Source organism: Hippocampus comes, unplaced genomic scaffold (genome assembly GCF_001891065.2).
Source record: "Hippocampus comes isolate QL1 unplaced genomic scaffold, H_comes_QL1_v1.1 scaffold46, whole genome shotgun sequence".
In the NCBI taxonomy this organism is placed as follows: domain Eukaryota; kingdom Metazoa; phylum Chordata; class Actinopteri; order Syngnathiformes; family Syngnathidae; genus Hippocampus; species Hippocampus comes.
In genome coordinates, this window is record NW_017805780.1 from 671,844 (window position 1) to 687,704 (window position 15,861).

Sequence of the window (15,861 nt, forward strand, 5' to 3'; positions counted from 1 at the left end):
CCTAACGAGTCAGCCATTTTGAAATGCTTGCACAACGCAATGACATCCAACACAAGATGTGTGCCCCAAATTCTGCCTTTATTTATTTATAGAAAAACGGTCAATCGCTACCGGAAATGATGATCAACGAAGCAAGCCGACGGAAAACTGTCCACAGCGGTTAAGTCTTTCCAAAATATGCATTAGCCAACGTGTGGTTTTGTTGGTTGTAGCTGGAGGCAAGGAAAAGAAAATCTTTCTTGTCACTCTTGTAAAGCAGTTGCCGATTGCTGCCGGGTTTTGGTGTCATCATCTTGTCTCATTCCTTCCTCGTCCACCGGTGTCAAACTGTAAAATACTATCAAGCCTCCAACTTGTTGACGGATCACGATCAACTCTTGCCGGGTGGTGTTCACCTTTATGAGTGTTGAGCGTGGAGTTGTTGTTGTTTTTTTTTTTTAACTGATTAGTTTTCTGGGAAATACCAGCTGTTTTTTTTCTCTTCTCTGTGACTCTACCACTTCAAGACAAAAATGTTGTTTAGTCATCTTTGGAATCTCATCCTTGTAAGTGCAGTCTTCAGCTGGAGAAGGGTGATTATTCTGTTGAGTCACGATCAGTCGCGGCGTGAGTAAAAAAATCCCGTTGCCTTGCGGCAAAACATCCACAGGTCACTACAAGTCCCGCTCGATTCCTCTTGGGATGTTCAGACACATTCTTCTTTGACACCTGGAAGCTGAGGGCTCAAAGCAGGAAAGTAAATAAACACGGTAGGTGTCCTCTGAGATACAAGGCACTCCCGTTTGTTTTCCTGGGCTGAGATGAACATGACCTCACTCAATTTTCTGATCACTATGCATGATGACATTCCAATACCGGCAAACTTCTTTCGTGACAGGGTCTTGTACAACTGAAAATAGGAGTTGTTTTATTTGTAACATGAAAGAAATCTGATAAGATGAAAAGTTGAACACTGTGTTGCTGAGGATAGAAAGATAAATACTTTATTAAGATGGAAAATACAAACGAACATTAAAAATATATATATTTTTTTAAAACCACAAATATTATTTCGGCATTTTTAATATTTGCTTGCCAATCACACCAGTGACGGTCTCCATCTGGGATCTTGCCACAGTTTGTGATCGGGCAATCTGAGATCGATTATTTAGGTCTTCACGCTCCGAGTCGGCGAGCGCGGGAGTTTCGTCCACTTCAAGAGTCTGCCGAGAAAACAGCACGCGATGGCTGCCGTCATTCTTTTCACACAGTTCATGAAATAAGAACGAGTTCCATCATTTCAAACAATTTTCGACAAATCATAAGTTGCACTGAATGTAATTCCACTTGTGTAAATCGTGAAAGCGATCTTGTGATGGCTTCTTTTCAAGGCAGTCGTTTTCAAAGGTGAACCTGCGGGTTTGGTTTGTTGCAATCAAAAAAAAAAAATAAAGCTTGTTTGTCACGTACACACCCATTCCCCATCACACACAAGCGCGCACACACACGCGCACACACACACACACACACGCCTCTTCCCCCTTAGCAACTGTGGACCACATGAAAGGAAACGTGCGCGTCTCTCCGTTCGACTTTGGTGTGTTATTAGATTGGAAAGACTCCAGAGTGTCTGTTGCGCTGTCCCCTCCCAAAACCTTCGCTGTGTGCACGCCTGCGAAATGTTACGTTTGGGGAATTATTTCAACGAGTCAAATGTTTTATTTCAAATATTCGGATTGTTATACCAAACTTGATCCAGAAATAGCAATAAAATAGTATAACAAGTATCAATAAAAGCACAATTTGCCTCACACATTATACATATAGATATAGTGTGTGTGAAAATGTGAATTTACAGTATCTCCCCATTCTATAGTACAATATTGTGTCAAATGCTGCCCACTCGACATCCATTGCGGCCTGGTCATCCTGGAAGGGGGATACGCCCATCTGCGGCCCCTTCTCAAGGTTTCTTTTTTTTTTGGTTTCTCATTCTCCCCCAGATGGGGATTTTGGAGTTTTGCCTTGCCCTCCTTGGGAGCGAAGGTTAGGGGACGTCGTCAAACTTTGAGGCTGTTTGTGATGAAGGGCCATGGAAACAAATGTGACTTGACTTGAATGTGACATTTGAATTGTCGTCTTGAACATGCTTACTTTGCGTCTCTGATTCATAGGTAGGGCAAGCAAGAGTACGTAGCAATCCGGAAGCTCTCATTAAGAACAAAGAAAGCACACCGTGTGACCGTGTTGACTTGAAGCCACTCCCACTTTTGAAAATCGATGCCAAAAACTAGAATTTGAAAATGCTGTCATGGCAACTTGACAAACAACGCAGTACTGTATAAGGTGATGATGATGATGATGATGATGCAAATGTCCTAAACCAAAAGCTCTTGCAAAAGGCAAGGAAATAGGAAAGCCGAGAATATAAACGAAATGACAAGAGCCCAATTACACGAAACAAAATATGAGGAAGATCAAGGAGAAAAATGATGTCATACTTACAAACAAAGCACAGGAGCGCAAAAAAGACCAAAAAACGACAAGGAGGATATCAAGAGGTCTGGAAAACAACACTTGAGCATGAACAGCAAACACGGTCAGTAATTGGAGAAGGACTTGGCAGCTTGGCAGTCCTTAATGGCAGGGCTTGAGTGGAAACAAGGAACAGGCGTCAGTAATTGGACAAGGACTCGGCAGCTTGGCTTAATGGCAGGGCTTGAGTGGAAACAAGGAACAGGTGGGCCTGCTGGCGGGCAACGCCCTTCACTCCAGCTGGGGCTGACGACAAAATTCGAAACACAAAGAACATGACGGACTTCAGTTTAATGCAGAAATGTGGTTTCGGTGCCACCTTGATGTCCATTTGTCACAAAGTGGCTGCTGACGAACAACATTCCAACAATAATAACGGAAGTCAACGTGGACAATCTGACGGGAGTACGCTTGTACACGACACTTGATGGCATCCCGAGCCATGTTGAGCATGGATTTTATTTTACATGCGCCAACTTCTTTGTTTTTTTTTTCTTTTGTATTTGTTTTTTATTTGACTTTGTTTTTACTCTGCTGCCTGCAGCCGGCTCGGCATTGTAAATGAGAATCTGTTCTTCATATAAAGTTGAAGAAATGGGGAGGGGGCAATAAAAGACAAACATAAAACCATCCGAATTCCATAGAAAGTATTGAAGAACAGTGCAATACATTTTGGGTTAGAAAAGCGAATCCAGATGCGCTGGCGTATCCTAACGAGTCAGCCATTTTGAAATGCTTGCACAACGCAATGACATCCAACACAAGATGTGTGTCCCAAATTCTGTCTTTATTTATTTACAGAAAAACGGTCAATCGCTACCGGAAATGATGATCAGCGAAGCAAGCCGACGGAAAACTGTTCACAGCGGTTAAGTCTTTCCAAAATATGCATTAGCCCACGTGTGGTTTTGTTGGTTGTAGCTGGAGGCAAGGAAAAGAAAATCTTTCTTGTCACTCTTGTAAAGCAGTTGCCGATTGCTGCCGGGTTTTGGTGTCATCATCTTGTCTCATTCCTTCCTCGTCCACCGGTGTCAAACTGTAAAATACTATCAAGCCTCCAACTTGTTGACGGATCACGATCAACTCTTGCCGGGTGGTGTTCACCTTTATGAGTGTTGAGCGTGGAGTTGTTGTTGTTTTTTTTTTTTAACTGATTAGTTTTCTGGGAAATACCAGCTGTTTTTTTTCTCTTCTCTGTGACTCTACCACTTCAAGACAAAAATGTTGTTTAGTCATCTTTGGAATCTCATCCTTGTAAGTGCAGTCTTCAGCTGGAGAAGGGTGATTATTCTGTTGAGTCACGATCAGTCGCGGCGTGAGTAAAAAAATCCCGTTGCCTTGCGGCAAAACATCCACAGGTCACTACAAGTCCCGCTCGATTCCTCTTGGGATGTTCAGACACATTCTTCTTTGACACCTGGAAGCTGAGGGCTCAAAGCAGGAAAGTAAATAAACACGGTAGGTGTCCTCTGAGATACAAGGCACTCCCGTTTGTTTTCCTGGGCTGAGATGAACATGACCTCACTCAATTTTCTGATCACTATGCATGATGACATTCCAATACCGGCAAACTTCTTTCGTGACAGGGTCTTGTACAACTGAAAATAGGAGTTGTTTTATTTGTAACATGAAAGAAATCTGATAAGATGAAAAGTTGAACACTGTGTTGCTGAGGATAGAAAGATAAATACTTTATTAATATGGAAAATACAAACGAACATTAAAAATATATATATTTTTTAAAACTACAAATATTATTTCGGCATTTTTAATATTTGCTTGCCAATCACACCAGTGACGGTCTCCATCTGGGATCTCGCCACAGTTTGTGATCGGGCAATCTGAGATCGATTATTTAGGTCTTCACGCTCAGAGTCGGCGAGCGCGGGAGTTTCGTCCACTTCAAGAGTCTGCCGAGAAAACAGCACGCGATGGCTGCCGTCATTCTTTTCACACAGTTCATGAAATAAGAACGAGTTCCATCATTTCAAACAATTTTCGACAAATCATAAGTTGCACTGAATGTAATTCCACTTGTGTAAATCGTGAAAGCGATCTTGTGATGGCTTCTTTTCAAGGCAGTCGTTTTCAAAGGTGAACCTGCGGGTTTGGTTTGTTGCAATCAAAAAAAAAAAATAAAGCTTGTTTGTCACGTACACACCCATTCCCCATCACACACAAGCGCGCACACACACGCGCACACACACACACACACACGCCTCTTCCCCCTTAGCAACTGTGGACCACATGAAAGGAAACGTGCGCGTCTCTCCGTTCGACTTTGGTGTGTTATTAGATTGGAAAGACTCCAGAGTGTCTGTTGCGCTGTCCCCTCCCAAAACCTTCGCTGTGTGCACGCCTGCGAAATGTTACGTTTGGGGAATTATTTCAACGAGTCAAATGTTTTATTTCAAATATTCGGATTGTTATACCAAACTTGATCCAGAAATAGCAATAAAATAGTATAACAAGTATCAATAAAAGCACAATTTGCCTCACACATTATACATATAGATATAGTGTGTGTGAAAATGTGAATTTACAGTATCTCCCCATTCTATAGTACAATATTGTGTCAAATGCTGCCCACTCGACATCCATTGCGGCCTGGTCATCCTGGAAGGGGGATACGCCCATCTGCGGCCCCTTCTCAAGGTTTCTTTTTTTTTTGGTTTCTCATTCTCCCCCAGATGGGGATTTTGGAGTTTTGCCTTGCCCTCCTTGGGAGCGAAGGTTAGGGGACGTCGTCAAACTTTGAGGCTGTTTGTGATGAAGGGCCATGGAAACAAATGTGACTTGACTTGAATGTGACATTTGAATTGTCGTCTTGAACATGCTTACTTTGCGTCTCTGATTCATAGGTAGGGCAAGCAAGAGTACGTAGCAATCCGGAAGCTCTCATTAAGAACAAAGAAAGCACACCGTGTGACCGTGTTGACTTGAAGCCACTCCCACTTTTGAAAATCGATGCCAAAAACTAGAATTTGAAAATGCTGTCATGGCAACTTGACAAACAACGCAGTACTGTATAAGGTGATGATGATGATGATGATGATGCAAATGTTTGTGTCCTGTTCCATCAATAGCAGAAATAGCCAATAAGAATTCTCATGGTCAAGCGGCATGGCTCGAGAAACTTGTTGAGGCACTCATACTTGGCGTGGCGCGCGTTTGGTCTTTAACGGCCTGACCTATGAGTCATAGGAGTCCTGAAGAGAAAGCGATACAGTAGCACGGAGAGGTTGCCTGCACACGGTTCCCTATTAGGAAGTTAATTACCACCCTGATGCATCCTCATACCTCAATGACAAAATAATTGCAACGGTGAATGATACCATCGACAGAAGCCTTAATTGTCAGACCGAAGGCCGAAATACTTTCTGAGGGTTTGGTAAATGTCACAGCCTCGTTTTTACGTAACGACCGTGACAAAAAAGCCACGCCCGGCTTTCTGCTTCCAACGTATCCCCCCCAAAAGTTCAAAGAGCAAACAAATCAAGCAACATGAGGTTGAGAGATGACATGCCTGTCAAACGTCGTAACCTCCGCCCTCCCCGCTCAGACTTTCGTAAACAAATGAGTCCTCGCCTGACGCGCGTCATGAGCTTTCTGGCCACACGCTGTGCTTGTACGATGACTTTGGAATGACTCAGCCTTCGTCCACGAGCAACAGTTAAGAAGCGGGTACGATCGCGACGCCCTCTAATTTGTTTCATTTCAGTCTTTTTATCAAATCTGCCTCGGAGGACTGAATCATATCGAGGGACTTTTTTTCCTCTCTCAATGCCGTTGCATATTATCTTCAAACCCTCAAAGGACTGAATCATATCGAGGGACTTTTTTTTCTCCTCTCTCAATGCCGTTGCATATTATCTTCAAACCCAGACAAGTGTGAGGCATCGCCGAAACGACTCGTTGCAGAACGCAACACTGCAGTGAGTCGATGGCTTCATGTGTTCAATTAAAGATTGACGCCACTCGCACGGTGCCAACACGTGATACGTTTCACGCTCATCCGAGGCAAGTTTCCCGAAAGCGAGACGTGTCCTTCGTGGACATCCGTCCATTTTTCTGTATGTGGACGTCGAACGACAAAGTTTGGACACCCGTGGTCTATCCAGGGGGCTGCACAGGAACTCCGCATTAACGAAAGCTCGATTTTGATTTTCGTTGTTTGGGGGCTTCGAGCGGAAGACGATGACGCTTAACGACACAAAGTCGGGGACAGGAAAAACCTTTTTGCAAGGTGTCAATTTGGTTTCGCTTGCAAAAAAAAACAGAAAAGCCGAGGTGGTCTCACGCTTACGGCCCTACGTGCGGCCGAACGCTACCTGAAGCAAAACAGAAAAAAAGAAAGCGTGTCGTGATTTTTGGATCACCCTGCATGGTGTGCGGGCAACAGCACGAGTGAACAGTCACAAACGCGTTTGGTGTGAGAAGCCAGACATATGTCGAAAGCAAATTGACAACATTTCACACGGGGGCGGGCAATGAATGTTAAAACGGTGCTAGAATGTGATTATTTTAGTAGAGCGATGGAGAAAGGGAGGCTCACTGTCCCACACATCTTAAAAAAAAAAGAAAATAAAAATGGATCTTGAAGAGTAATCAGTAGTAGTTGGTCTTTGGCTCCAATCGGCATGAAGCAAACCAATACATTTGGGCACTTTGGTCACGTTGAAAAATACGACAAGTACATTTTCATTCTGCTTTGGAGGCACACCTTCAGGTCTTTCATGATGATCCAAAAACGCCCCTTCTGTTGAAGTCGAGCGGGTCCGTTGAATGTCTCCGCCGGCATGTTTGGGATTCAGTAAACGGCTCCAATGGGAGCCGGCGGCGCCGCTGACGATGGGTGGTGGGCGCTGTTGGTTGCCTGCAAAGCCAAATGTGTGTCCTGCTGCTGCTGGTACCAATTTTGGTGCGCGTACTCGTCCATGTACACAGAGGAGGAATCAGCTGAGGGCTGATAGGGTTGCTGCCCCCTGCTGGTAGGGTCCAGCATTGTACCATTCTGGAGGCCGGTGCTCAGGTTGGTGTCGCTGCCGGCCGCGCTGCTGGCGGCATCGGTGCCGCCGTTGTTGTTGTTGGTGGTGGTGGTGTTGTTGTTGTTGTTTTCCCAAGCGGCCGGCGATGGGGGAGAGTTGCAAGCCATTGAATCGCTTGCCTCCGGGCTGTGCTCCAGCGCCATTTCCCCCAGTGGAAACTCTCCGTTCTTGTACAGTTTCTTGAATTTGGAGCGCCGGTTTTGGAACCATATCTTCACCTGCAATGAAAGGTATCATGTGAAGAAGGCCTGACATGAGCACCATTTGACGGCAATCGGCGCGGCGCCGCCATTCTCAACCGAAAATGCAGCACGGCTTGAGGACATGGCGAGGAATTCTCCTCTGGTATTGCAAAATTGGATTTGGCAAATGAGATCTGCCCCTTTGAAAGCGCGGGAACATGGGGATACGCCCTCGGAAAAATGACGTCAAAGCCAAAAGACAGCCAGAGCCGCATGGAGACTTCTGGTCACCTTCCTGGTCGCAATTGGGGCGAAATGCATTTCTATATATTACATTCATATCTCAACTCACCAGTACAACCTCCGCTGTATACAAAGGGCCGTACACAGAGCAAAAAAAATCATTCATCTATATCTGTGTGTGTCAGCGCACACACACAAAAATATTTCTTTGAGAGAGCTGCAATGTTCGGGACGTTTTGTAATTCCGAACAAAAACTGAAAGAGTATAGCTGCTTGATAGATTATTTGGCTTGAGTGTGTTTTGACTAAATTAGGCTTAGCCCTATGCACATCCTTTCTTTTTTTTTTTTTTTGGTACGCGACCGTCGGAGGAAAAAGTTTGGAGGCAGGAGCTCCATTTGACGCGCAGGTGTCGTTGATCATTTCACCACTAGGTGACATCCAACTACCATTTCTTCTCAGTCATTTCATTCCTCTCACCATACAAGGCGTGTCAGAAAAGTTTCAGTGCTGCTCTCACGGTTTTGTTTGTTTGTTTGTTTGTTTTGTTTGAATCCAACCTATCCGTACTCAACCTGGAGTGGAATGCACTTTGTCAGTCTGCTCATACACTCCTGGAAGGATTCTTCCGGGATCCTTTACAACTCGGTCAACTTGACGTCATCAAAACGTGCCCGTTCGAGTGTGAGAAAAAGGAGGGTGGAAAAATATATCTATATCTATATCACACAGAGCCAGGTTGGGGGAGGCGACAGATTTCCCCAGCACAGCAACGTTCTTCTTTGCCAGGAGCCGTCGGATGCTCACGCCACTGTGAGCCGGCACGTCTTGGCAAAGCAGTCATAAGTTGTCTCGCACTTTTTTTTCTCGCACACCGAAGGAAGCAAATCCCGCAGGATCTCGTTGAAGATATGCCGGTTGGTCGTCTGGCCCACACCGAAAGGGGCAACGCGGCGTTCGTAGGTTGGCTTTGAATGAGAGCTTTGAGGCGGATCAGTCCCGGAGCTCTTTTGACAAAACGCCCGGCACCCTTAACGGAATGCCTCTTTGACAATGGCGATCAAAGCCGAGAGCGATCTTCGTTTTCTCGTCACGAATCGGCGTACGAAGCATCTCGCAGCGTCGTGCGCCGGAGGCTCACCTGTGTCTGCGTCAGGCCCAACTGCGCGGCCAGCTCGGCCCTCTCCGGCAGGGCCAAGTACTGGGCCGACTGGAATCTCCTCTGGAGGACCGCCAGCTGGTAGCTGGAGTAAATTGTCCGCGGCTTGCGAACCTTCTTGGGCTTCCCGTTGACCATCCGAATCTCCATCTCGGGCTCTTCTTTCACTAGGAGGAGGATATCAAGGAGGTTAGGTTTGCTCGTCTCGTGAAGCGGCTCGGCCCCGGCAAGTTCCTTTCCACATTTGCCGATGAGAAACTGGTGTCTTCTCTCACACGCGTCACACAATAAAAGCAGCTGAAAAACGGGTCCCCACGAAGCAGAGATAGAGCACAGAAATAGCCGCTCCAGTCCCTCCGTTTCAAAGAAATTCCACCAGCGCTCCAAACTTATAATTTTGGTCTGAGTGTCCCCTCGAGCCGGGGCGGGTGGTGGAGATTTATTGCCGCGTTTCATGTCGTCTGAAAAACTGCTTCTATACATACATACGTTTTCTCGATTGCTCTCGCGTCACTCTCGTGCCCTTTTACAACTTCTTAAAGTTAGCGTCGATCAATAACGCTGGCCGTTTATCCGTCAGCAAATGGCAAAACATCAAAAGAAAAACAATACAATCGAACTCTGGCCAAGTTGTAATTTTTGGAACGTCAGTTTCCTTTCATGTAAAGCGATAACCGCCCCCCCCACCCCTCCTTCCAAAGGTCTGTTTTAAGTCTCCCAAAAGAGGTCCATTTGTTATCCTAGAGGAATTCATGACAGTAAACAACACGTGTTCCTGAATTCATTTGGGGCGTGGCCACATTACAGGCCTTGCGTGATAAGCAGCCTGCGTTGTAGGAATGATTCAAAGGCCAAGGCTGACTGACATGTCGTGACGCCTGATGTGCTGCGTGGCTGCGGGCCAAAGTGCCCCGGAGCCATTTCCAGCTCACTCCCGACTGGAATGTCAAAAAAAAAAAAAGAGCACCAGTCTGTCGAGTTTCCGTTTCTTCAAGATGTTCACACAGCGATGCCCTCCCTGGTCAAATCAAGATGACGGGACCAGGTGAGTTCAAACGCGCCGAACTCCGTTTGTTTAATCATAACTTTGATCATTCGATTCAGAGTAGATTTTCACACGTTGACCTAAAATACAATCGGCAATTATTTCTGGAAAAATTTTAATCAGAGATGACTTCACGCGTCCCTGAAAATACTTTTGGTGCCGATTTCAAAAATGTATTATATATATATTTTTTGCTAGCAGAACAAGGTTTTGAGATCTTTCCATTTCAAGAGTCGAATATCAAATAATGGAATCTTCAAAAGAACTCTAAAAAAGGACCCGGTGAAGGGATGCCAGAGTAGGAGTTAGGCGCTCCCTCTTTATACGAGTAGCAGTCAAGAGGCGAGCAGCGGCATTCTGGACCAACTGGAGAGGCTTCATGGAGGATTGGCCTGTCTGAAAAACTGCTTCTATACATACATACGTTGCCTCGATTGCTGTCGCGTCACTCTCTTGTCACTCTCTCGCCCTTTTACAACTTCTTAAAGTTAGCGTCGATCAATAACACTGGCCGTTTATCCGTCAGCAAATGGCAAAACATCAAAAGAAAAACAATACAATCGAACTCTGGCCAAGTTGTAATTTTTGGAACGTCGGTTTCCTTTCATGTAAAGCGATAACCCCCCCCCCACACACACACACACACACCCCCCTCTCCAAAGGTCTGTTTTAAGTCTACCAAAAGCGGTCCATTTGTTATCCTAGAGGAATTCATGACAGTAAACAACACGTGTTCCTGAATTCATTTGGGGCGTGGCCACATTACAGGCCTTGCGTGATAAGCAGCCTGCGTTGTAGGAATGATTCAAAGGCCAAGGCTGACTGACATGTCGTGACGCCTGATGTGCTGCGTGGCTGCGGGCCAAAGTGCCCCGGAGCCATTTCCAGCTCACTCCCGACTGGAATGTCAAAAAAAAAAAAAGAGCACCAGTCTGTCGAGTTTCCGTTTCTTCAAGATGTTCACACAGCGATGCCCTCCCTGGTCAAATCAAGATGACGGGACCAGGTGAGTTCAAACGCGCCGAACTCCGTTTGTTTAATCATAACTTTGATCATTCGATTCAGAGTAGATTTTCACACGTTGACCTAAAATACAATCGGCAATTATTTCTGGAAAAATTTTAATCAGAGATGACTTCACGCGTCCCTGAAAATACTTTTGGTGCCGATTTCAAAAATGTATTATTTTTATTTTTTTTGCTAGCAGAACAGGGTTTTGAGATCTTTCCATTTCAAGAGTCGAATATCAAATAATGGAATCTTCAAAAGAACTCTAAAAAAGGACCCGGTGAAGGGATGCCAGAGTAGGAGTTAGGCGCTCCCTCTTTATACGAGTAGCAGTCAAGAGGCGAGCAGCGGCATTCTGGACCAACTGGAGAGGCTTCATGGAGGATTGGCCGACTCCAACGTAATCCAGCCGAGATGTGACGACGAAGGCACAAATGACTGTTTCAAAGCTTCTCAGCAGGTTCTGGAGAGGCTTGTTCACGATCCTGATCATTTCAATCAGCGGTGTTGTTGCAGATGGAAAACAGGCAGGAGAGCGGCCCTACATCATGCCAAGGCACAACTATCCGCGTGTGCCTACATGTCCCGCAAATGGGCTGGCGACCGGTCCGGGGTCTTCCCTGCCTCTCACCCGAAGCAAGCTGGGACAAACTCCGGCTTACCTGTGACCCGAATGACTTTTGAGCGATATCGAAAATGGATGACGGATCCGAAAGAAGCTTCAATTCACGGTTGTTCAAACCGCGCGGAACCATTTGAGAAGCGCTCAGGAAACTGCTGTCCTCGCTTGAGCTTTTCCTTCACCGCAAAGTATTTTCTTTTGGTGCCCACAGACTGCATCCTGAGCCACTTTCCTCCACTTTTCGGTTGCAAAATGAATCTTCAGTGAGACTCTGATGTGGAAGACATGATCCTGCTTCAATGTTTCCACCCTTCCTCTCCAGCCCTGTGACATCACTCTGATGATTACAGTAGCTGGCCCGCTGACAATGAATGGCGCGCTTATTTGCTCGTTCGGGTTCGGTTCGAATGAAACGATTGGATGGTTGTTTTTTCTTTTTCTTCTTCTTCTTCCCACGGAGTGCCACTCGAACCAGTGCACTTATAGTATCGGTATCTCTTTTGATTTTTTTCCCTGCTTGAAGGCCACGTAACTTCAATTTGTTTTCAGCAATAGAAAAGCAAGCAAAGAGGGCAGAGTCTCGTTCAGCAATAACATTTGGGCCTGCGGCTTCCAGGTGGCTCCGATCATATAATGAGCGGGGAGTTGGGGATGCTGCACGAGGCAAGGAGAGAAGTGGGAAGGAAAATGGGACACCTTGAGTGTCCCCTTGATTAATACCACCACGCAAAAGTTTTTAATTTTTTTTTTTTTTTTTTACTTTATGGGCATCATTAACATTTTCTCTACTACAAGGAACACCCAGATACTCGCAGCTCAGCCCCCTGGGACAAATTCAACTTCAGAGATTTTTTTCCCGGTACTTTTTAAAAATGTTATTTAGGTTTTTTTTCCGTTTGTTTCAGGTGTTTTTGGGAGGAAAAAAAAACATTTTCCGTGGTAAATTGATATAGGGGTTTATCAATGGGTTTCCTTTTAAGAATTTGGGAGGTTTATATATAATTATATATATGTATAAAGAAAGAAGACTTTCCAATGCATTTCATGGCCTTCAATTCGATGCAGATTTTCACGATTCGCACAAATGCCGGGTGAATGTGGATTCTGCTGAAATTCTTTATGCACGTAAAGAAAGTAGCACCAAAAGGAAGGAAATTTGTGCCTGGTGGATTCTTTCTTCTGATTTGAAAACGAGTTACCACTCAATTTCTTTGGTACTGTATACAGTACTGTGTTCAATATCCGGCCATGATGAGGCGTTCACGGTCGTCACGGCCCTCGGACCACAATGTGTTTCCATTTCGACCACGTACGTCGTGCGCACGATTTCCCACAATAAGCACCTAAACTCCCTCGCCGGGCGTATTCCATCGGGCCGACTGAGAATGTGACTACGTTTGATTTGGCTTCACACAGCATTTCGTTTGACTTTACTCGCTCCAAGTGGGCTCTCGGTGTCCAATGTCATCTTGAGCTTTTTCGCGTTTCTTCCCGATGACAAATCAACTTGAGCGGATTGAGAGTTGAGCTCACTCACCGCTGTCTGGTAGCGTTGACTGCGTCTCTCTGCCGAAGCCCCCGGGATCTCTGTACGCCGAGTGCGGGTAGGCGTACTCGGTTTTTCCACACGGAAAGGCACCACCGGGAACCATCCCGTTCAGGTTGTAGTGAGCGTACGCGTAAGGGCTCACGTGTGGAGTCGAGTAGGACTGCTGCGCCGCGTAAAAGTCCTGCGAGCCGTGGAGAGCGGCGCCGTGGCCGCCGTAGAACCCCCCGTCCGCGGGTGGCGTTTCCGCCGCCAGGCTCGGGGAGCCGCGGAGGTTGGGTTTCTTCTCGAACGCAGGTGATGGCTGCCCGTTCATCGCGGAGGTTGTCGACGCGGCGGCGAGCGTTCCGTAACACTCCGGGACAAAAGAAACGAGAGTGTGGAGCTGGCGTTCCCGAGCCCGTCCACGGTGGCGGCGCCCAGCCCACAAGTGGAGCTCCTAATTACAGGGCGCGCCGAGCTGAGCCAAGCCGGGCAGGAGAGAAGGAGCGCAAGTCTCCCTCTCATTGGCTCTCCTTCGCACTCCCAGCCTCTGCCCCGGGGCCAAGACGGCACTGCTTGTCGCCTGTCTGACTCCCTTCTTCTCCCCGCAGAAACCTCCAGTGAACCTCTCCCTAAAACCTTTAAAGACGCCGAGGCGCACTAGCAACCAACCGCCCCTCAAACAAACAAAAGAACTTTTTTCAACTCACCTGCACTCGCGACTGAATTCCACGCGCATCACGCGAAGTGGGCGGGGCTGGCAAAAGCACTCGCACGAGATCCAAATAGAAATCCAGACAAAAAATGGATTAAAAAACGGTCAGTGAATAGGCAGCCAACTGATTTGACTCCTTTGCCGAAATAAAAATAGGCATAGACTGTAATGCACTCGGGTACAATAAAAACATTTTTAACTGTCAACAATGCATGGCACAATACCGGACAACATTTTATTGTTTGGCTTCTATGCTCTCGAAGCAACGTGTTCACAAAGCTTGGGCAACTGACCTACAAAAGAAAAATCTTAACTAAGCTGATAATAACTGGATAAAAATACTTTCTCTTTTTTTGAATTGGTAGCTTTAGGGATGAGAGCGCAAGACATAGCGCATTGCCCACCAATCGTTCTTGGAACTGACACCATCAAACAATTGTCTTGAATAAAGCCAAGGTCATTGGGAATATCCTGCTTCTCCTAATCTGTTGCGTTGGCTCATTCGTGTTTATTGGTTCACATTCCTCTGTGTCATTGCTGCCTTTTATGCCTTAGATTCCCCCAAATGTCAAACACCCAATCAGGATTTTCACTGTGGGCGCATGTGAGCTCTCCCTTCTGATTTTTTTAACGTCATGTTGTCGTCTGTGAAGGTTGAAAAACGTAACATGGGGAAAACTGGGACTTACTTAAACATTCAGGGGGAAGCATGAGAAGTCCACAAGGGAATGTCTACACAAGGAACAAGAAACTGCAGGTGATGCCAACAGAGCCCACTGGCGTGGTGACGGCACAAACTTGCACCGAGTCTCAAGTGGGAGGTGCAGAGCACCCTGGCTGAGGAGGCTGCCCGGCTGGCCCCTCCCGAACAACACCTGACAAATTCACTAAAGGAGGGTGACACGTATTTTCACTTTGTTACTTCCCACCACTGACAGTGGGAATAAATACACAAATTGAGCAAACCAACTTGCATCAGGGTGTTGCGATAAGGCATGTTGTTTACGCATTAGCTCTGCTCCTATTCAAATGGAGATGCTGGCTCCAGACTCACATGGAGAGCCATTTACACTCAATCAAGGTTTCTTTACAATCGAGCTATCTGCCTTTTTACATGTGTTGACTTGAGCCCCGGGCCTCCGTCATGGCCTGGGGGGGTGGTGTGTGTGTTTGTGTGTGGGGGGTCAACCTTTAACACATTGGACCGACAATGAACTTAAAAAGCATATAGGTCCACAAAAGGTCCCAGTGGAATCCTAAAAGCATATGAGTAGGCTTCTCTAACGTACAATACATCATTCAATTCAACCCCTTAAATGCAATTATTAATATAGTTCGCATTTACTTCAGCTTTTTTTTTGTTTTATGAAAAAATTCTGCAAAATAACGTAGTCAGGCAAAACAGCATCAAGATTTTTGTTCTCCTTTGAACCACTGACCGAACCCACAATGACTAAACTCAATTGTCAATTTTGCACCATCTCATGGTTTTGCATCAGAAAAAGCATCGCGCGTTTTCGATTGCATTCAGGTCTGTGGATCGGGCTGGCCACTCCAGACTGCTCATCTTTGTTGGTCTGGAACCAAAATGCTGCTCGGTTACTGGTGTGTGGGCCCATTGTCTTTCAAGGTCCTTTCTTTTTTTTTTATATATATATAAGGCAACAAGGCCATGTCTTCAAACAAAAGCCAACACGGTAGCTCGCATTTATCAGCCCATAGAAGGTTGCATCATTTCTCTTGAGGTCACTCAATGTTGGACAATTGTGGAATGTATGGCGCAATCGATCTGACCCG

The 15,861-nt window shown here is 46.0% G+C and overlaps 1 protein-coding gene across 1 annotated transcript; it reads right to left on the bottom strand.

The window, feature by feature from the left end:
- Positions 1-7,008: 7,008 nt before the first annotated feature.
- Positions 7,009-14,229, bottom strand: LOC109524778 (homeobox protein Dlx3b-like). Its single transcript, XM_019884876.1, has 3 exons — positions 13,359-14,229; positions 9,129-9,313; positions 7,009-7,780 (listed from the first exon to the last, which is right to left on the bottom strand). Exons 1-3 carry the CDS (start codon positions 13,681-13,683, stop codon positions 7,325-7,327), a joined length of 966 nt encoding a protein of 321 aa, XP_019740435.1. The 5' UTR covers positions 13,684-14,229; the 3' UTR covers positions 7,009-7,324.
- Between the last annotated feature and the right edge of the window lie 1,632 nt (positions 14,230-15,861).

Excerpts from the sequence above, each read along its gene's own strand:
- LOC109524778 (XM_019884876.1), bottom strand. The coding sequence starts at position 13,683 with ATGAACGGGCAGCCATCACCTGCGTTCGAGAAGAAACCCAACCTCCGC. Across the intron at positions 9,314-13,358 it reads GTCAACGCTACCAGACAGCG|TGAAAGAAGAGCCCGAGATG; the intron begins GTGAGTGAGCTC and ends TCCTCCTCCTAG. Across the intron at positions 7,781-9,128 it reads TGGGCCTGACGCAGACACAG|GTGAAGATATGGTTCCAAAA; the intron begins GTGAGCCTCCGG and ends CTTTCATTGCAG.